Here is a 22763-nt window from a genome sequence, read left to right on the forward strand (position 1 = left end):
TGGAACCCAGCATAGGGATGAGGACTACCCGGTCCAGAAAAAACGTTAGGAAGGGTTCTTCATGACCAAGTGATGCAATCTCAGAGACCCTTTTTGGCTGAGGTAATGGCCACTAAGAAGGCCACCTTTGCTGAAAAGACCTTGATGGAGAGCGGGGAGGGTCCCGTAGTACTGAGTCCAGAGATCGAGTCGAGGACTAATGGAAGGTCCCATTTGGGGAACCTAGGTTTTTTTTTGGGGCTTGAGCCTTGATGCACCTCGAAAAAATTGTCTAACCAAAGGATGAAGTGCCGGAGAAGGCTGAAAGTGCCGAAACTTGGACCCTCAGAGAGCTGACAGATAGATGTAAATCTAGGCCCGTTTGGAGGAAACTGAGAACGTCCTGGACTTTTGGATGTCTAAAAGACCTGCCCTGGGGAGAGCAGAACTCCACGAATTTGGACCAGATTCTGCCATAGACTTTATTTGTACTAGATCTTCTCGAGCTCATGAGAGTGGATATTACTTCTGAGGCACAACCTAGGGATTCCAGCCTCTCCCCCTCAAGAACCAGACCATCAGTCTCAGCACTGCAGGACAAGGGTGCAGGACTGACCCTTGAGAAAGAAGGTCCGCTCTGAGAGGGAGAGGCACTGGGTCCCGACAACTGAGCTGGACCAGGAGAGGGAACCAAGGCCTGTTCGGCCAGTAGGGAGCTATTGTCACCACCTCCACTGGCTCTGCTCAGAGCCTCTGCAGGAATCTCAGCATGACTGGCAGTGGCGGAAAGGCGTATGCACGCTTGAACCTCCATTGATCCGTCAGGGCATCTGTCCCGATGGCTTGACTGCAGAGACCCCTGGTGTAGAATTTCTTCAGCTTGCAATTGCAGGGGGAAGCAAACAGATCCACCTCTGGATTGGTCTTGAGCGACAAGATCCACCTGAACGTCTCTATGTGAAGAGACCATTCGTTGTTGTCCAACTCGGTCCTTGATAGGAAGTCCGCTTGAGTGTTTTGGACCCCTGGGACAAAGACTGCCGAAATGTTGGAAAGGTTTTTCTGCGCCCATGATAGGATGGACTCGACTTCCCGCAGGAGAGTGGGACTCCGAGTGCCCCCTTGCCTCTTCACATATGACACCGCTGTGGTGTTGTCCATCCTTAACAGTACTGACTCTCCTATGAGGAGATGAGAGAAGGACTGAAGGGCACACCAGGCCGCTCGAAGTTCCAGGATGTTCGACCCTGGGTTGAGAAGACATGCACCCCACTTGCCCTGAGCCAGGTTCGACCCGCAGAGGGCTCCCCAACCGGTACCGCTGGCATCGGTCGTGACCGTCACCCAAGAGATGGGAGAGATGGAATGGCAGGTCAGAAGGTTCTTGCGCTGAAGCCACCAGAAGAGGCTGTTCCTCATTGTAGAAGTTATGCGGATGACCTGATTCTTGTCTCCAGACTTCCATTGTCGAAGGAGACCTGACTGGAAGGGTCGCAGTCTCCATAAGGCCCGTTTTACCATTGGAGTTGTGGGAACCATCGTGCCGACGACTTTCAGGCACTGAGAGGCTTTCATTTGCCGGACATGTAGGGCCCGAGAGACTCTGTCTCGAACCGTAGGAATTATCTGTAACGGAAGGGAGATAGTGTTTGCTACTGTATCGAACTGAGCTCCCAGATATATTAGACGCTGAGTTGGGGTCAGTTGACTCTTTTCTAAATTTAGGAGCCACCCGAAGTTGGACAGCGTGGAAATCACTTGTTCCCGATGGACCAGCAACTGCTCCCTGTTCTGAGATAGCACCAGCAGGTCGTCGAGGTAGTGGTAAAGATGTACCCCTCTTGATCTTATGAGTGCCACCGTAGCCAGAAGGACCTTCGAAAAAACTCGGGGGGATGTCGTCAGGCCGAAGGGGAGGCAGATAAATTGTAGATGATCCGACCCTATTTGGAAACGGAGGTATATGTGTAAATCTTTTTCCACTGGGACGTGGAAGTACGCATCCTTCAGGTCGATTGATAACATCCAGTCGCCTGGCTGTATAGCTTTCTGAATGGTCATCAAGGTTTCCATCTTGAACCTTCTGTTCTCTATGAATTTGTTGAGATATGTGAGGTCTATGACTGGGCGCCAAGAGCCCCCCTTTTTTTGCACTAGGAAGAGAGGGGAATATATCCCCTGGAACCATTCGTCCTGTGGGACATGTACCACTGCTCCTTGAGTTTTCAGGAGGTCCACATAGGACAGCAAAATTTGTTTCTGATCCTCTGCCCGAGGGAGAAGAGTGGAGACGAACCTTGGGTGAGGAGTACTGGAAAAGGCCCATCTGTGGCCTGACGAGACCGTCCTTATGACCCAGAAGTCTGAGATCGAGGCCACCCAGACGTGCCGGAAGAGGAGCAGACGAGCCCCCACCCGGCCCGCCTGGGCGGGCGTAATCTCAAAAAGATATAGCCTGATCACGAGCACTGGACGTTTGATTTTTAACAAGTTTGCGGAAGGATGTCTGCCCTCTGCTCCAATTCTTCCTAAAGTCCCGGCCAGGCTTGTAGGAGCGTGCTTCCCTGGAGCGCTCCGGGCTTCGTCTTCTGAACTGGGGCTTCTTTCGACCCAACATGCGCCTGTCCTGGGGGAGAAAACCCGATTTACCACCTGTGGCTCGCGTAATGGCATCGTCAAGCTTATTGCCAAACAGTGAGGACCCCTCAAACGGGATTTTACACCATGCTTGCTTAGAACCTGGGTCAGCAAGCCAGGGACGCAACCAGAGGGCTCTCTTGGCCGTAACTGAGGACAGCATAATACGAGACAGAAGGCGGATCAAGTCAATGGACGCCTCCCCCAGGAAGACCGCTGCAAGCTTCAGCTCTGCGGCTGCTGAACTTCCGGCCAGCTCTTCTGATACGCCCTTAAGGAAGGACTCCACGTTCTCCGTCCAGGCCTCCATGGCCTTGGACATGGCCGCTAGTGCCAGGGCTGGTTTACAGGCCATACCAGCGAGCCCATAGATTCTTTTTAGATCTAGATCTATCTTCCTCTCGAGCCCATCTTTGAAAGATACTGCGTCTTCTAGAGGAAGAGTCACATGTTTGGCCAGACGCATAAGAGCTGCATCCACAAGGGGAGTATTCTCCAAACTCTTTACTTCTTCCGACTTGAAGGGGTACAATCTGGAGGTTTTATTAGACATGGAAGACTTTTTTTCTGTTTTACTCCATTCTTCCTCAATGATTTCCTTTAGCTCCGGAAGGAGCGGAAAGTTTGCGCGTTCTTTCCCCAGGTGCTTGAAGAATTTTTTCTGCTTGGCTGGGGGAGTGGAAGGGTCTTCCCACTTCAAGGCTTCCTTGATCGCTTTGATTAAAGGGGAAACCATCGCGAAGTCGAACCCTCCAATGACCTCCTCATTAATAGACTCGTCCTCTGAGGAGTCAGGAGAGGCAACATAGGGCTGGGAAGTACCCGGATCATCACGGGCCTCTTCAGCCGGCGGGCCAGACACAGTGGTAGACTGACTCAATGTGCGAGGTGCCTCCCTCTCCATTAGGGATTGCTGCACCACTCGTTTCACAAGAGACTCTAAACGCTGGTTTTCCGTCTCTTTTTCCCCAACCGCACGAGCAAAGCAACGGTCACATAAGGACTTGCCCTCCGGGACTCGTGTCCTACATCCCCAGCAGGCTCTGTGGTCTGAGCGGCTGTCATGGCGTTGGGAGCGGTGTCTTGAGGAGGAACGAGAGCGTCTCCTCTGGTGGGATCCGGACTGGGAGTCTCGTCTGGATGAAGATGAGTTGTATTGTGGCTTGGCAAGGTCATTGGCATTCTGGACCGCGTTTAGCGGGTCCGACCTAGAAGGGCTGGAGAAAAAAGAAGAGGGGAAGGGGAGAGAAGAAAAAGCAGAACATGGTATCAGCATGACAACATTTGTGCAAAAATCTCATCCCCCTCCCCTCACGAGCACATACCTTGTGCGTGAGGGCTGGCCACTTAAAGGCGGTGAATTGTCCATAACCTAGGACGCGAATGTCACTTTAAATAGTCTGCAGGGATAATGGTCTAAGAAAACCTAGGCACCAAACATGAGAAGGTTTTTAGGACAAAACTCTGCTTTTTTTTATTTTTTTTTTTTTTTTAAGATGCACAAAAAGCATTGATCAACACATATTCAAGGCAAAAAAGAAACAACTTCCATATATATATATATATATATATATATATATATATATATATATATATATATATATATATATATATATATATATATATATATATATATATATATATATATATATATATATATATATATATATATATATATATATATATATATATAATTACCCTTTTATATAGGAGACCGCCGTTCGGCGCCTGCGTGGACGACGAACGAACCGCCATACTGCGCATGCGCGAGCCAAGCCTCGCTCTCAAGGTGGCTACAGCGCAGGTGCCAGCGGCGGAGACTGCCGCAACCCGGAAGTGCCGTGGCGGGCTGGAACGCACGCGAACCAGCCGCCATGAGGGGGACAGGCCACACTGGATCACCGGGGAAACAGAGACTACATATAAAAACACTGCCATGGAGTATGAAATGCAGCCACAGACCTTGCCAGCCGTTGATGAAAACTGTCCGCCGGGCATACAGAGGCGACCACCCATCCACCAAGGGGAAACATTCAAGCCTCTTTAAGCTACTCGCCTGCCCATGGCTGGGCTTTTGAGCTGCACCGCACAGGTATGCCAATCCTGGATCCATTCAATCCTGATGCGAACAGCATGTGTAGGTCCATAGAGGAGGACAAAAAAGGAACGCAGTAGCTAGTGGTGAGTACTCATATATGGGAATGGGGTCCTATAGCATTGGAGAGGAGGCGGGGTTAACCCACACGTAGGCTGCCATGGAGTCTGTCAGGAAAGAGGTGTTTTTTGCTTTGTAGTTTCACAGATAACTAAGAGCTTATAGCATGGGTGCTCAACCTGTGGCCCTCCAGCTCCTGCAGAACTACAAGTCCCATGAGGCATTGTAAGGTGACAGTTACAAGCCTGATTCCCAAAGGCAGAGGCATGATGGGACTTGTATTTCCACAACAGCTGGAGGGCCACAGGTTGAGCATTGTTTTGAGATTTTAGCTCGGTCCAGAAGACGTTCTGACAGTATTAATAGGTGTTTTCCTATACTTGCAAAAATGTACATGGCCCTAAAAAAAAAAAGACTGCTGATGCTACACCCCTTCTATGATGTTGTATGTATGTATGTTTTGTTGACCCCCAAACATTTTATATGAAAACCGTTTTAATACACATATAGTATATAGTACAAAGTTTGTATACATTTACTGTATTTAAAAAAAAAAAAAAAAATAGGTGAAAGATTTTACATTGAGTTGAGCAAAGCTATTTTTTCACATGCAATTTAAATTAAAACCCATAATTGTTTAATGTTGTTTTTCTTGTTTTTCAGCAATTGTGGAAAAAGTGACAGAGATATCCCATCCGGACTGGACATTGCCCCCTGAAGCAACAATTGTGTTAACTGGAGAAAATTTTGATGAAGTTGTGGACAATGCAGATATTATTCTTGTCGAATTTTATGCACCCTGGTAAGAAGTGTGGTGTGTGTGTGTGTGTGTGTGTGTATTTTTATTTATCCCCTTCCCCCATCCCCCTATTACCCACCTCCCACTCGCCATATAGTAAAATGACGGGCACAAGGTGGCCCTTTTGTTCTGAGACAATGTCATATGGCATTGTCCCACTCTCGCCGCACTTGTGCACACGTGGCGATCGGCGGCAAGCTGTGTCCCTGGAACACAGCGCATTCCTGATCCGATAATGAGGCTCTTTACCCATGTGATTAGCTGTGTCCAATCACAGGTGATCACACGTAAACAAGGAAATGATGGTTATTGGCTGACAGCGTGTTAGGTGAGGAGAGGAAAGCCGATCAGCGACATTTCCTCACAGGGGAGACCTGCACTGATTTATAAGTGCCCTGATTATCAGTGCAGCCTCATCAGCGCAGTGAAAGAGAAAAGTTACTTATTTACAAAATTTTCTAACCGAGCCCAAGCGATTTTTTTTTTTTTTTTTTTTTAAGAAGATTAGACAAATCAAAAGGCACAGGTTCTCCTACTGATTAATTTAGCTTGGTGTCCTTTGCAGGAAGGATGCCTCTCCCCAGCTCAGCAGAAGTCTATTTATCAGCTCACATTTCAGGATTTGAAAACTGCCATGCAGACTTTTTAAACTGGCAAACTACAATTCTGTGCATCCAGAGGCAGATTGGACCCTTTTGACTACATCTACATGCATTAAAAACATGGAAACGCAATTGCGTTTAAATTCAGAAGTACTTCATCTCTGAAACACAAAGTTGGTTTATACTTCCCAGGTAATATATCCAGTCTTTAACCACTTAAGGACCAGAAGGATTTGCCCCTTAATGACCAGGCCATTTTTTGTGATGCGGCACTACGCCGCTTTAACAATTGCGCGGTCGTGTGACGCTGTACCCAAACAAAATTTATGTCCTTTTTTCCCTTACAAATAGAGCTTTCTTTTTGGTGGCGTATATGATCACCTCTGCGTGGGGTTTTTTTTTTTTTTTTGAGCTATAAACAAAAGAAGCGTCAATTTTGAAGGAAAAAAAAACATTTTCTTTACTTTCTGCAATAATACATATACAAAAAATATATAAATTAAAAAAAAAAAATGTATTCATCAGTTTAGGTATTCTACATATTTTTGGTTAAAAAAAAAAACGCAATAGGCGTATATTGATTGGTTTGCACAAAAGTTATCGCGTCTAAAAACTATGGGATAGATTTAGGGACTTTTCATTGTTTTATTGTTTTTACTAGTAATTGCGGCGATCTGCGAGTGTGTGTGTGTGTGTGTGTGTGTGTGGGGGGGGGGGGGGGGGGTTGGTTTGGTTGGTTGTGTGTTTGTTTTTTTTTGTTTTTTTTTTTGCAGGACTTTGACATTGACACACATGACACTTTTTGGGGACCAGTGACAATATTACATTGATCAGTGCTGTAAAAATGCACTGATCGATGTATAAATGACACTGGCAGGGAAGGGGTTAACACTAGGGGGCGATCAAGGGGTTAAATATGTTCCCTCAGTGTGTTCTAATTGTAGGGGGGATGGGCTACCTGGGACATGACAGAGATTGCGGTTCCCGATCACTGGGAACAGCAGATCTCTGACATGCCCTGTTAGAACAGGGACCTGCCTTGTTTACAAAGGCAGATCCCCGTTCTGCCAGTCTACTGGACCAGCGGGCTCGCGCCTGCAATCTCTTATGCACGGAACAAAGTACAGGTACATCAGTTCACATGGGAGAGCCGACCTGCTGCAGAATAAGTGCGGTGGCTGGTCGGCAAGTGGTTAAATAAACCAAATGCAGGAGGATTGTGTGAATGTAGCCCAAGGGTTTTCACCCCAAGAGTTTCTCTGTCGAATGGATCCCCTTTTCTGCAGTGTTTTTGCACTTGGCACCTTCAAAGTTCAGAGCTATGCTTTTTAAATTCTGTTCTTTGTGGAGTTTGAATCTGGTGCCCCCATTTTTAAACTGGTCAGATACATATTGATTTATTTTTTTAAATCTTCTTTTACTAGGTTGTTTGTGGCCATCACTTTGGCTAGGCGTGTGTGCGAGTTGGCAACTTTATCCTGGGAGAAATCCTTTCCTCCCAAGGTAGTCTTGTCCTTGCACCATAATCAGGACTCCATCCTTCTGTCCTGCTTCCAGTTCATCAAAAGGAAACTTCCTTCCATTGTTGTTACTTCTTTCAGAGTCTTGGGTGGCCCCAGGAAGGGTGCCTCTCAGCTTCTCGTTTACACCATTTCTAGGTGTCGTCTTCTTCCTTCCTACTTCTGTTTCTTTCCCCGCCCCTCAGTGGTGGCTGATAGTACCAGCCCCACACTTACCCCATGTATGGCGCGGGCAGAGCTTCCCCTGCGTCACCTCCCTCGGCATCACGGTGGCCGTGTTTCTCCTCGGCCAATAGGATGGCTTTGGCCAATCGGGAAATGGGTCTCGCAACCCACTTCCTGTTTGGTCGGGAGGAGAATCGGTGTGACAATAGGGAATATTCATTCCCTATTGTCACACAACTGGGTGGGCTTGGGCGCAGTGCTCTACCCGAGCCCACCCTTTTTTTTTTTTTTTTTTTTTTTTTTTTTTTTTTTTTTTTTTGGAGCCTTTGGCTCTAATGTGCTTAAAAACCCTTATGTGTACAGCACCGTGCATGTAGATTAGGGGGCTGGACACATGGATAGGTTGGACTGCTTTTGGGCCATTTAGAGGTTTAAATCCTTTCTTTTTATATGTTTTTTTTTTTTTTTTCCCCCCCATCTGTCCCTCAATGGACAAAGACAGAAATTGGGTTTCTTGTGCTCCACTGTAAAATCCTTTCCTTGGAGTCAATTAAAGGGCATGGGTGTGTATGATCGTGCTCTTGGTACTGCTTTGCTACAGAACTGTGACATGCTGGTAGTAGGAGCATTATACTTTGGACGTGTGTTTTGAGCCTCCCCCCCCCTTCAGAGTATCCAATCCTATTACACAGACATTCTGCGTACAAGTACAATTCTACAACATTGATTACTGTTGGTATCTTGCATTTGATTGTACTTTAGGTGTGGACATTGTAAGAAGCTTGCCCCTGAATATGAGAAGGCTGCACAGGAATTAAGTATGCGGACACCACCTATACCTTTGGCAAAGGTTGATGCTACGGCTGAAGCTGAGCTTGCAACGAGATACGAGGTAACTGGTTACCCCACACTGAAGATTTTTCGAAAGGGCAAAGCATTTGACTACAACGGGCCAAGAGAAAAATACGGTACGTTTTGCGTATGTATGTGTGTATATATATATTATACACATACACAAAGGACTTTTTGTAATACAAGTATTTTTGTTGTAAACTGACTTTATTTCACTGCTCTAATTAAATTGAAAATGTAGGCATATGTGTCATTGCAGTCTAACAAGACTCAAACTTGCCTAAGTATATAGAGAATGTGTAATTTGTGCTTACATAAAACATTTTATTAGTCTTAAATAATTTTATGGGACATTTTTTATAAAACCTTAGATGGCAGATTTGCGGCGTGTACCCCTCTTTCTAAACATTCTCAGCCCAGTACACCAGGCATGTGGGTTTGTACCCTGTGACAAGAGAAGGGGAGTTTGCATCTTGCAACCATTGATACTAGCCCTTGTGCCCTTAACTTCATGCAGCCCATGCAACAAATACAGTATGTGCAGCAGCTGAGAGTTCACCTTAACACTCACACACCTTGCATATGTGTTCGTGGTAGCTGAGATTTCTGTGCTGACAGCTCAATGTGCCCTTCCAGTGGAAAACTGCATCCAGATTACAGCTAGTCACAAGGAAACTGCATACACTACTACATATTATGTATGTATGTATGTGTGTATATATATATATATATATATATATATATATATATATATATATATATATATATATATATATATATATATATATATATATATATATATATATATATATATATATATATATATATATATATATAATATAAATTTTATTGACTCAACACTGCACCATTCCCTAATTGCAAAAAAAAACTGCTTGGTGTATGCCTACATGCAAAAAGACTACTGCTCTCATCCTGTCAATACTTTACAGGCTGAGCGGCCGTCGCTATCCGCGTGCATCTTTTATTTCAGCTGCTGGAACCTGTTTTCTTGCCACTGGAATCCAGTGTATGCAGCTAAATGGTTGGGTGAAGGAGGCCTAGTTTTTGATAAATTCCCTATGTATCTTCTCACAAACAAAGGGCCAAAAGATACAGGGGTAGCTTACTAAACAAGTGATTATGTAATGAGGTGCCCCTCCTACTAGCTCCTGGTCTTGGACTAACCATTGGGGGCCATCTGTGATAATTTGGTTTTCGTCCTGGCAGCACATGATCAAGCACGCTTCCAGCACTAACACAAGTACACATATATGTGGCAGCATGGCTTAAGGCACAGTCTGTGCTGCCACATATGTGTACAGCTGTTGTTTTTAAACAATGGATTCATCTTTAGCAACATGTTGCCTTGTACCAGCAACCTTGCAGGTGATTAAGGTTGGGTCTACATAAGCAATTAAATATTACTACTGAAAGATTTAACTATTTGGTAGCTCATTAGAATCACATTGATTTTCTTTGTGCTGCTGTTGGGGGTGACTGCCAATAGCCATTTACAAAGAACCTGTAGTGTGAAAAATGTGACCACAAAAGGGCATAAGAGGGCAAAGGACTTGTAGCCTGTACTGCCTGTGTGCTCCCTGGAGCCAATCTTTTCCCATTACTGACTTGCTCCATGCCTTGTACTGTAGGTCTGAGGACCTACAGTAAACGCATATCTTTGCTTCCTCTACATCAGCTGCATCAGGGTCATTATCCTACCAGTCAATTATAAGATGGGCTTTATTTGTTCTTTTCCTCTGTTCTTCGTTTTACACCTCCATGCATAACCTAATGTATGTGCAAAGGACTCTTGTCACATAAGACTGTATAAACAGGATGGACTGATAAACTGATAACTGATCTCTACCATTGTGTATTCCATAGTCCAATAAGCAGATGCATTGCTTTTTTGTTTTATTACTTAAGTCCCTTCCTGTGACCTTCTACACAACTTCATTGGAAGTTGGTGGTTTTGGAGCCTCCTGCACAGCAGGAACATTGCTAGTTGGGTCAAATTTTTTTCTGACTGCTGCACACCACCTCCCTAGCATCAAAACACCATTCAATTCAACTCTCCTTTTTTCTACAGAGTTGCTGCACAGAGTGAACTGAATCAAAGCCTGACTGTAACGGTACCTAAGCAGGCTGGGCCTCACACATTTGTGAGTAGCCCCACTTCCTTCTTGGCCACAGGTGTATTGCTGTGGCCTCCACTCTTGTGGGGAAAAATTGCGAAATAAATATTTTTTTTCGTGCACCCGATTGGATGATGGCAATCAGGGGCACTTCACCACATTCCCTTAACTGGGAAAATCTGTGCAACTGCACTTGCAAATTGCACAGTCTATTAACATTTAGTATATCAATCCCATAGAAACTTTACTTATTAACATCTATTGTGCATAATAAAAAAAATATGGTAATCATTTTAAAAATGTCTGTATTCTATGGATGTGGCCATCATTCAAAAAAGATGTTTGAAACATCAAAGGGACAGGGTTAAAAATTGTTGGCAGAAAAGTTTCTGTATCCATTCAGATGCAGCAGCTGTTCTAGTATTTTGACAGCCATCAGTGTATGGCATGCACAAAAAGCACGAAGTGTGAAGAGGCAGATCGAATTGATTAGTTTTAATAATAGTTTGTTTAATTAAAGTTTTGGTTTGATTAGTTTAAAATATATTTAACTTTAATTAAACAAACCATTATTAAAACGAATCAATTCGATCTGCCTTTTCACACAATTTTTTGGTACATCTATGCTATTTTTACTTTGGATCAATGAATACCGTATGCCCCATAACCAATTTTTTGCAATAACTATTCATTGAAGTGGTTGATTTTAAATGTTAATATGAGGACAAAACTTTTTTTTCACACTTTAGCCCCTTCCTATTTAGCCTTAGCACTATCGGTAACAAGCATTGAAATAGGAAAGAATGCTGGCAGATTTTATCTTGAGAAAGGAGTACTGGAACTGGTGGATGACAGCAACAAGCAAACCATTAGTGCTTGCACAAGATTTCCTTTCCAGGCCCACAGCTACTTGCCCACCCCCAAGTAAGCGGCATCTTGGCAAGCTGTCACCAAGGATCAAAACTCTTATTTTTTTTTAAAAATTCTACAGCTGGCAAATTAGTTTGTCATTCTTAATGTTTTCACATACTTTGAGCTTTGCATGTTTGTATGTGTATATGTATGTATGTGTGTGTGTGTGTGTGTATATGTGTGTATATGTGTATATATATATATATATATATATATATATATATATATATATATATATATATATATATATATATATATATATATATATATATATATATAATATATACACACACATTTGGTCTTTTCAAATCTTTCTGCTGGTCATACCTAACACAACGGAAAGAAGAGCATGAATGTTTTTTCATATTTTTTTTTTTTTTTTTTCTTCATTTTGAAGGGATCATTGATTACATGACTGAGCAAGCTGGGCCACCTTCTAAACAGATTCAGACCATTAAACAAGTACAGGAGCATTTGAAAGATGGTGATGACGTTGTAGTCCTTGGAATTTTTAATGATGACCAAAAGATAGAATTTGGAATCTATCAGGATTCAGGTATAGATTTAAAATGTGATCTTTTTTAATCTTCTTTTTAATCACAAATAATGTACATGTACTCCTGTCAGGATGGGTGTTTTATTATTATTATTATTATTATTATTATTATTATTATTATTATTATTTTTTTTTTTTTTTTTATTGCATGTATAATTTTGGATTACAGATATAGTACAAGTAAGTTGTCTGTTCTTCATGACTCCTTAAAGTGTTTCTAAATGCTCAAGTTTTTTTTTACCTTGATGCATTCCATGCAAGATTTTATTAACCAATGTGCACGACCTGTTAGAATTTTCTCTTCCTAAAATCGCCTGTGGGTGTGGATTCTTGCCATACACTGTGAGACAGCTGATTGGAGGAAAGGCACCCCCCCCCCCTTCCACAGAAAAAGGAAGAAACAATGCAGAGCTGTGCTGTGAATAGACCAGCTCTCTGCTAATCTATTTACAGCAACCATCCTGACACTGGCTGGTTTTATCAGTTGACGGAGAACTTCTCAGAAGTTGTGCTGAGAACAGAAAAAAGGGCCATGGGACTTAGCCATGGGACTTAGAGCTTTGAAAAGTGATAAGAAAACACTGTAGATATATGTGCCTAGCTCGGGTTTCATGAATGGGGTTTACATCCACTTTGTGTGGCCAGGTGCTGATTGACAAGCAACAGGCTTTCTGAATCAGCAGTGACAGTGGGGATAACTACGCCCCATGCAAAATTTTTGAGATTGACCATTCCTGCTCTGAATTTGGGAGCAGCACACCATTACAGGAAGCTCCATTAGGTGGACTTCACTGGGAAGCTATTTTTGGGGTTCAAGGCTTTCTTTACTCTTGCAGGCCCAACTCTGCAGCCAGCTCATGCTGCAATTTCAAACTGCAGCTAACTGGACAAGGACAATGAACAACCAACATGATCCTGTATACCAAGACCATATCTTCTCCAAAAAATTACAGCAGTTACCATCTGGCTCGTGTGGATGCCCTAGAATGTGTGATAGTTAGACCAGGAGTTAGATAAAACAGGTAATACAGTTCAGATGTGTTGATTGTGCAGAAAGTTCAGTAAATAAGAGCACACACCATTAGCAGGACTGTAAGCCTGGCAAGCTTGCTAGTACTTGTGGTGCACCGCTGCAGATGCACTGTAGATGGAATGGCCATAGACTGGTTCGTAGTGGGAGCAGGCCAAGACACCTGAGTTGTAACGGAGGGTCTGGTGACAGAGGGTCAAGCAAAAGCATAGTGCAGACCAGCTGGAGACTTGTAGATCAGTGCCCAAACCATACCGAATTCAAAGCAAGGAAGTGCAGGGTCAGAACAGGCCAGGTCATACACAGTATACTCAGAGAAGATATCAGCTGGGTCAACCAGAAGCACACAGAGATGCTGTAGCTACGCTAACCTGAGCACTGGTGGTGTGTTGACATGGGTGTCTGAAAGTTGAACAGTAAAGAGCACGCCAGTCATTACCGCTTCCCAGGCAGTTGCCTTTTCAGATGAGTTTTGCTTGGTCCTAAAGGGACAGCTCAAATCAGAATGGCCCTATTCTCTATTCATATGTGCCGAATCTTATGGCTAAAAGTCTCGATAGCTAAATTAAAAGGAGGACATGTTTTTGCTAAAGGATTTGACAAATCCATTAAAGATGTCACAGGGGAGGAGTTTTTTTTTCACATTGGAAAATCCCTAAAAAAAACCCTGATCCACTGGAGCTTCTACCTCTTCAAAACACAAAGCACTCAGTCGCTTTCCCCCCGGATTCATACTCCAAACCTGATTTCAACTCTTTCTTTTAGCAGAAGATTTGGCCCAAAAAGCCCAACAAGTCTTCCCTGCAGCCCTCTTCTCAATGAAGGGGTGTCCTTACTCCCAGGAGTGGGGGAAACTTCTGTTAGCCTTTTTCTGGGTCCCAGACTTGTGGTTTCAAAGGTGTAAAAAGTAGAATTCAAAACTCTAACCCCTCACTGCTTTCTTTTCTCAAATCATCTAAAAACTATCCTGTCACTTACATTTACAGAATATCCCAAGTCTCCTGTCCCCGGGAGTGGTTGTGCCAGTACCTCTTCAAGATGGGTTCAAAGATTTTTACTCAGTTTTTCACAGTACCAAAGCCCAGTGGGGACATTTGAAGGTATTTGTTGAGGGATTTGTATGGAATCCACAAGGTCAGCTATGACCTGTCTTAGACAGAATATCTGGCATCCAAGATGCCTAGTTACATATTTCCATTTATCAACCACATTGGCATTTTCTACACTTTTTAGTTCAAGACGATTTCCAGTTTGTCGCAGTGGCTTTTTTTTTTTTTCTGCTCCCAGCGTGTTCACAAAGGTCTTGGCACCTCTTCCTGCCTTACTAAGACTAGTGTGCAGACTCATTATGTAAAGTAAAAGATATATTTTTATTTTGACATCAATATCATTAAAATTCAAGGATAAAATGTATAAAAATGAGCATGTACATACAACATAGACCAAACATTGGTATATTACATATGAATACCCTCAAGACAGAAACATAGCATCCAGAGGGCTACACGTGTCTGATTCCAGGCCAGCTCCCATGAACAGTTGTGATGAAAACCAACATGTTTCAGGCTATTCCTCGGGGGTTATGAACTGGGTATTATTTTTCTATAATGTAAATCTATATTGTATTAGTAAGCATAGTGACAAATGGTCAAGAGGGACCCACCTACATGGGTAAGAAGAAATGATGCTAGCCCAAAATATAGTAATATAGAAAAATTGCTTCCATGGGCCTATAGGCAGCTAAAACAAGTAAACTAAATGGGGGTATATCCAAAAGAAGTTCTTTCTTACATACAAATACAGAAAAACACATTATATAAAAACTACATGAGCTCTGGTATGCATGATGTTCAAAAAATGAGTTGTCAATATTACATGTGCAGATAGCAAAAATAAGTTGCTTAACACTAGATGCTACTGTTTAAAGAAGGGACTCTTCTAGTTGGGTTGAAAAAAGTGTGTGTGTGTGTGTGTGTGTGTGTGTGTGTTATATTTTATTTATATATATATATATATATATATATATATATATATATATATATATATATATATATATATATATATATATATATATATATATATATATATATATATATATATATACATATACACACACACATCTACTTTATTTTATTGATAATTTATATTTACAAAGCTCAAATGATAACATAGTTTGTATAAAACACATTAGTTCCTGCTGGATGTAGCGGCTGTACAAATGGGCCCCTGCGGTCAGTGGGCAGCAAAACTGCCATTTAGCCCAGACTCACATACACAAGGACCCCAATGGGGAAATAGGCCCCTGGTAGCACCAGTCAGTTAAATTGGTGAATGAATGGGGATAAACTTATACTGATAAGGCAATGGTTTAGAGGATGTTTGGCAGAGAAACAAGTTTAAATTTTAGAAGCCATCCTTGGCGTGGGGTATAAATCTCGGAGCATTAAACAATCAGGAGTGATAATAACTGTGAGTCAAGAAATACATATGTCGACAGTTAGCATGCATCTTGCAGCAACTGATAGCCAACTTGGGCGTTCAATAAATAGCCTGCCTAACACAATGTGAGCAATACAAACGCACTGATGGCGATGCATTGCTTAGGGCGCTCGTTCTATCTAGAAGTGGTGAGCGATGTCCATCCTGGGTCTCCCAACGTAACGGTGCGCGGCACGACCCCGGATCAACAGGGCAGGATGACATCTTGCATCACCGCCAATGTGCATGTGGCCACAGACCCTCGTTCCAAACTGGAGTGCAGATCAGAGGAAGGGAGGCAGTCGCCTCAGTGGAAGTGAGTCACGACATGCATCTCTAGCCAAAACATTAACCAGCCTCTTTCCGGAGGGTATCGAGGAAGGTCATGGTGTGTCTGATGTGAAGTCTGGGCAGGAAATGACACCACTGTCCAGAATCCACTGAAGGCATCAACGACCCCACCAGATCCATAAGAAATGCTTTACAGAAAAATGCATTGCGACAATCGCATACATTTAACATACTGGGCAGCTACATAAAAATACAAATTTGAAACAGAATAAACCTTGCGTACAAAGTTTCCAGAAATAATAAGCATAAGTAATACCCTTATTAAATGTGAATACAAGAAAAAAAAAATATTGTAGATCTGTTTTTACAAATTAAGTTCAAATCCCCCCGAGGTAAAGCCATGCAGGAAGGGTTTGAAATGTAATGCCTCATTGAGGCCTGGTGGCGATGTGACTTTAAGTTGGAAAATCCACCTTTTTAGTTCTCGTAGCAATTTTATTTTTATTGAAATCCCCCCTGGGATTGGGGTGTACATAATCTAATGCTAGGAATTTTACCCTGGGCATGGATTCACCATGCACCAGGGCACTGTGTCTACCCCAGGGCATTTCCGGTGTTCTGCCGAGAAAGTTCCCCTCGGCGGATAAGGACCCCCCTCTACTGCGCAGGCGCAGCGCTTGCGCAGTAGGAGCCAGCAGGAATAGCCGAATAGAATAGAAATCGGCTGTACACGGCGCTTTGCTCGCCACGCTTCGGGCACGGCCTCGCTTTGCTCGGCACTTTTTTATTCTCCCTCTAGGTCCACTTGGATGGTGGTACTTGAACCTTGACCCAGGGCGCAGGCGCCGTGTACAGCTGATTGAAGGTTTTGCGCTTCGGCTATTTTCGGCGGCTCCTTAGTCGTTCGTACTGCACAAGCGCTGCGCCTGCACAGTACAGGGGGGGTCCTTATCCGCCAGGGGGAACTTTCTCGGCAAGACACCGGATCCTTTTTGCTTATACTTGCTATGTGTCAGATTCTTCTCCAAAATTCAAGTATAGTCTACCCGATATAATAACACTCACATTAGAGGAGGTATACCATGCCGGGAGTTTTACAGTTTTTACATAGTGTCTAGGTTTCAGAATTGTGCCGTTTGGGTAGAGTAATGTTTGTCTGTGTGTCCATAAGTTGTCAGTTACAAGTCCCACATGGGACTGTTCCTACTGTTTTTTGCATCTATAGCTTCTTCTTCTTGTTCTTCTTGTTCTTCTTGTTCTTCCTGTCCTTGTCCTTCTCCTCAATACACCAGACAAAAAACACTAATGTCAGCCTAAACTCATAATTTTATCCCAATATAGGCCTCAATCTTGAAGCAGTATAGGCCACTGATGGCCCAAGTTAAAATTTTACCTTGGTTTAGGACACTCGCCATTTCTGTTCCTTCTTCCTCCGCACACAGATTGTACGTACGACATATGCGTGTTAGCTTGATATACACTGCGCATGTGTGAAACGTCGCCTGCCCCTGACGTTCTTTCGAGAATATTCCCCGCCCCTTCTCTTTCGGCGCGCAGTAGGAGCGACATGGCGGAGACACAGCAGGTGCGTGATAATAGCAGTAACGAGCAGGAGGAAAGCCCAGAGCCAGAAACGTCCCGATCCCGGAAGATAAGATTTAAGGCCTCAAATATGGCCTTTATGGAGATGGTGGACATCTTGAGGAGGAACGACTATGATGGGAAGCATGGACCGTACCTAAACCCAAATGTGAGAAAGGCCAAGATCATGACTAAAGTTGTGAAGAGTCTGCACAGAAATTTTGGGGTACGACGATCCAAGGAGCAATTGAGGAAACGCTGGTCAGACCTGAAACTGAGGGAGCAGGATCAGTATAGAAGGATCAAGAGTGCTTCTAAAAAGTAAGTACTTGTGTGTTCCTATCATCATTATTATTATACTTGCATGATACTCCAAGTGCTATTCTTTATTGTTGTACCGTTTTAAAATGGCGACTTTCATGTTTGTGGGCACAGTAATCGGTCATAGGAAACATTGTTCGCTCATTAAATACGATGTTTTGGGCAGATACAGGTTAAATACATTTGGTCATGCCTATTTGTGTAAAAATAAGTTTTGTACATTGCTGTCTAGATGTGTTTTGTAACTAGAATGAAATGCAAGCTTGATTCAGTGTAATGTAAGGAGAGGACACTCAGCAGCCGTTTACACATCTGGACTCAGAAGCACTTAAACTTTTTTTAAGGCATCCCACACAGGTACTCCAGTGGATACTTGGGGTCTCCATGTGTGAAAATTGTCACCAAAAGGTAAGGTATTCCAGCTTTTGGTAAGCTAAAAAAATCATGTCTTCAGCTTGGAAAACAAGACAAGTGTATCCCGCTTCCCAGCAATGTTTCATGTTCCTATTTCTGGACTCAAATATCTGTGTGCTAAGTATACCTTTTTGTTTCATTCTCATAGGGTAGAAAGGACTCAGGGGACACCACTCAGAGGACACCAGGTACTACATATAACACCACACCCTGAGGATCTGGAGGAAGGAGAGGTTGAGGAAGTTGGCAAACTTGTCACCACAACAGGTGAGTGTCTGACACCCCGGCTTCAGGTAATATATATGTATGCCTGCATATTTTATGATACTTGTTTTTACTAAAATTTTTAGGTGATGTGCTGGTTGTGGAATAGCAAGCTGAACATTTCACAAGTGACGGTGCACAAAGGCTAATCCAGGACATCATGGTGTGGAATCGTGAAATTGACCTCATAAGGAATAAACTCCATGTTATGGAACAACACATGAAGAGCATGATTGATGTGTTGGGGAGAATCTAAATATCTTCGAAATGCCACCATTTTACCATTTGCTGTACTACGAAATGCCACCATTTTACCATTTGATGTACTAAACAAAAATATTTTTTTTTTTTTTTACATTTTAAAAGCCAAATTTTGAAGATGCACAAGGTGTGTCAACATGTGCTATCTGCCATCAGGGGATATCAATGTACTCGTTTTGTGGGTGCAACCCCTTCCTCTTAACTCTAGTAGGTGAGAGGAAGGGGTTGCACCCCCAAAACATGTCCATTGATCCCCCATGATGGGAGATAGCACATGTTGACGTTCGGCATGGGATCAGGAGGGAATTGCCGTTTTGACTCCCAAATTGTGTGCATCTTCAAAATTTGGCTTTTACAGGGGTGACATCACCCCATCTGATGAAGGCAATATCAACACATTTTGGACATACTATAATGTCTGATATTGCCTTCATTTTTTCTACGTTGAACTTTGTAAGTTCCAGAGTTGTGTATGTTATGTTTTAAAACATGCCTGTTTATACCAAAAAAAAAAAATTGTAAAAAACTTGAGAAAAAAAAAAATATTTTACATCAAAATTTTATAACGCACGTGTGAATGTGCACAGAGTAAAAAGTTTGATAATCAACAATGTGTGGCTTCTTCTTCTTCTTCTTTCAATGCTCAATACCAGTTTTGTAAGTAATTTTGTGTTTACAGTGACAATGGGGCTTATTTACTAAAGGAAAATACACTTGGCACTACAAGTGCACTAGGAGACAGCTAAAAAGAAACACAAGCAATAAAGAAAATTTCAAGATTTTATCAGATATTATTAATATTATTATTATTATTAATATTATTATTATTATTATATTATTTTTATTTTTTATTTTTTTTTTTTTTAATTAAAAAAATATATAGACATTGTCTAAATGGTAAGGCAATGGTCCCCCTACCCATAAAATAATTGACATATTTCTGGCGATCTTCACGGGTGCTTTGGGGTGCCAAGCCAGGACTGCCAGTATCCAGGCCCGTCAGGGGATTAGCAGGAAGTCTGACCTCAGGCCCAACTGAGGCAAGATAATTTTGGGCATTTTTACATAAATTGTGCAATATGCAGCAGGATAGTATGATGTGGTTAATTTTTTAGTCCGCCATATGTATTGCTGTCAGAAACAGGCGGAACCGGCTGGCCATTATCCCGAAGGCATTCTCAACGACTCTTCTGGCTCTGGCCAGCCAGTAGTTAAAAACCCTCCTCTCCGGGGTGAGGTTCCTCTGGGGAATGGCTTCATCAGGTGCTCGCCCAGACCGAATGCTTCATCAGCAATAAAGACGAACAGGAGTCCTTCAACGCTGTCCGCAGCAGGTGGCAATGCCAGGCCACCAGTCTGGAGACGTTGGGAGAACTCGGTCTGGGCGAAGACTCCTCCACCCGGCTATTCTTCCCCATGTCCACATAGAGGAACTCGTATTGTGCCGACACCACCGCCATCAACACTATACTATTAAAACCCTTATAATTGTAATAGTAAGACCCCGAATTGGGTGGTGGCACGATGTGGACATGCTTCCCATCTATAGCCCCTCCACAGTTGGGAAAGTCCCAACGGTTGGCAAAATGGGAGGCCACAGTCTGCCATTCCTGTGGCGTTGAAAGAAACTGTGGCGTCAAACCAGACAAAAAAATATTAGTACTTTTGCACATAACATTGCAAGCAGATTACACAAAAACATTCTTGGCCAACATCAGTATAACATTTATTTTAAGGAGTATTTAAAGACAAAAATATGAGGCCCACTTATCGGATTCCTCACCCCCTCTGATGGCCCATTGTAAAAATTTTGGGGGGGGGGGGGGGGTTTCGAGCTGAGTTTGGGACCCAAAAAAAAAAAAGCCTCTGCCTGAATTTAAGGACAACAATAACATTTGGACACATTTTAGGGGGTGCTCAGGGTAAAGCACTACAATGGAGCTGACAAAATACATTAAGTGACTAGGCTAGGTGTATATGGGCCCAGGATAACATGCTGGGGAGGTTAGTGAAGGCAAATATGCATGAAGGACAAAAAAGAGCATTAAAAGCTTACAGCATGCATGAGGACAAAGAAGACATTCACAGCATATTACAATCATGATAATTGGGGAATAAGGAAATAAATACAATACATTAGCAAACATTAAATACATAGAATGTGATGTTAAAGGAGAGAATTTGCCCTAATATAGTCCTTCTGCAGGACCTGAATGATGGCAGAACACGTCTCTGGGATAATGATCTCCAGAGCCTGGGGGGAGATGCCTGTAGAGAACCACCAAGTACCGCAACGTGGCAACTAGCCTCTGCTCGGGAGTGATGGCTTGCCGCATGCAGATGTCCTGCTTCATAATACAAGGGGTCAGCAAAGCCAACAGATGTTGAAAAACAGGGTCCGTCGTCTGGAGAAAGTTCCTGAAATTATCAGGATTATTCTCCTGGATTTCACCCAGCAAAGGTAAATGAGAGAATTGGTCACGCTGGAGTAACCAATTCTTGGTCCATGAGCTCTTCCCCGCACTGTTCATGGACTGGGCTTGGGTCCAAGTATGAACCCCAACACCAAACCCCCACACAACACGAACTCTACGACGAGTACGTACCTGCAACAAAACGGTCAGCTGCTCAGAACAAAGGAACAGAACACACTGAAGAACAGCAAGGCCTGTGAAGAGCGAGCTGAAAATCAGAAACGAGGGGGCAAGAACGCACTGGAAAACAGATATGAACTGACTACACCCACTGAAGAACAGCTACAAGCTCACAAGCACAAACTGAAGAGCAGTAAAACAATCTGAAAAGCGCAAATCGTCTCTCACCAAACTTCTACTAACACGAGATTAGCAGAAGGAGCCCAAACACTTGCTATTGCACTTCTTTTTCTCTAGTCATCTTCCAGGACGGCACACCTGAGAGATGAGAGGCTCCTCCCTACAGGAAACACAATCAATCGACAGCTGTTTTAAGTCCCCACCCTTCCCCTTGATCCTCAGTTTTTGATTGTGTTTCTCCCTACACAGCGAAACCGTTTGTTTTTTTCCAAATGACCCGAAGCCTGTGGCTGGTGGTCCCCCCCTGGGAGCCGGACCAAATGCCTGGGGAAGGCCTATGGCCACATCACCCTGAAAGTGAAAGAGGGCGCCGCCTGCCCGATCTCGTATGATCTCGGAGGCAAAGCAGGGTCGGGCCTGGTTAGTACCTGATGGGCCTCTGGGTCTGGCCGGATATATTTATCCTTCCTGGGGGGTTCCCCTATCCTTTCCTCAGGGGGGGCAGCAGAAACTGGAAGAGCCCCCCTGAGAGCTGAAGGCCCCTGGGTACAGTGGTGTCCCCAGAACTTCAGGGGCCTTTTTCCTGTCTCCCCCCCCTTACCTGTCCGGGCGTCCATTCAGACAGGGGTGCTGGCTGTCAGTTCTTTCCAGGGCCCCCGACTCCTGGGCCCCTGGTAGCTCGCGTGGGCTGCTGGGGAGGGCGCCGCCTGAACGACCTGCGTTCTTACCCAGGTGGGAAGGCTGAGAGTCAGCAGGAGCAGGCGCCCACATCCTCCTTTCGAGGAGGCACCAGTTCACTACGGTGGATGTCTGCCTAAACCACCTCAGAAGGGAATGAGGAACGTACGGCATTGCCCCCCCCAGATGTATATACTGACTGGCAGGACACAGCCTAGCAGTTGGGGGGGGCACTTTGGCGGCTATCCTCCTTGCGTGTGGACCATAAGGATGGAAAAGCAAGCCCTGTGGCTGTGGAAAAAGGGGAAGACTACAACGGTGAGTACTTTCCTTTACCTTGGGAATTTAGCTGCAAAATC

The 22763-nt window shown here is 43.7% G+C and overlaps 1 protein-coding gene across 2 annotated transcripts in view; it reads left to right on the plus strand.

The window, feature by feature from the left end:
* PDIA4 (protein disulfide isomerase family A member 4) overlaps positions 1-22763 on the plus strand; it is a 187102-nt gene that overhangs the window by 73448 nt on the left and 90891 nt on the right. For both annotated transcript variants that reach the window (XM_073630702.1, XM_073630704.1), the window contains 3 exons: positions 5435-5573; positions 8620-8825; positions 12154-12312. In XM_073630702.1, coding sequence (XP_073486803.1) covers positions 5435-5573; positions 8620-8825; positions 12154-12312 — 504 coding nt within the window. The remainder of the gene's footprint in view (positions 1-5434; positions 5574-8619; positions 8826-12153; positions 12313-22763) is intronic.

Source organism: Aquarana catesbeiana, linkage group LG05 (assembly GCF_042186555.1).
Source record: "Aquarana catesbeiana isolate 2022-GZ linkage group LG05, ASM4218655v1, whole genome shotgun sequence".
NCBI classification, from domain to species: Eukaryota; Metazoa; Chordata; class Amphibia; order Anura; family Ranidae; genus Aquarana; species Aquarana catesbeiana.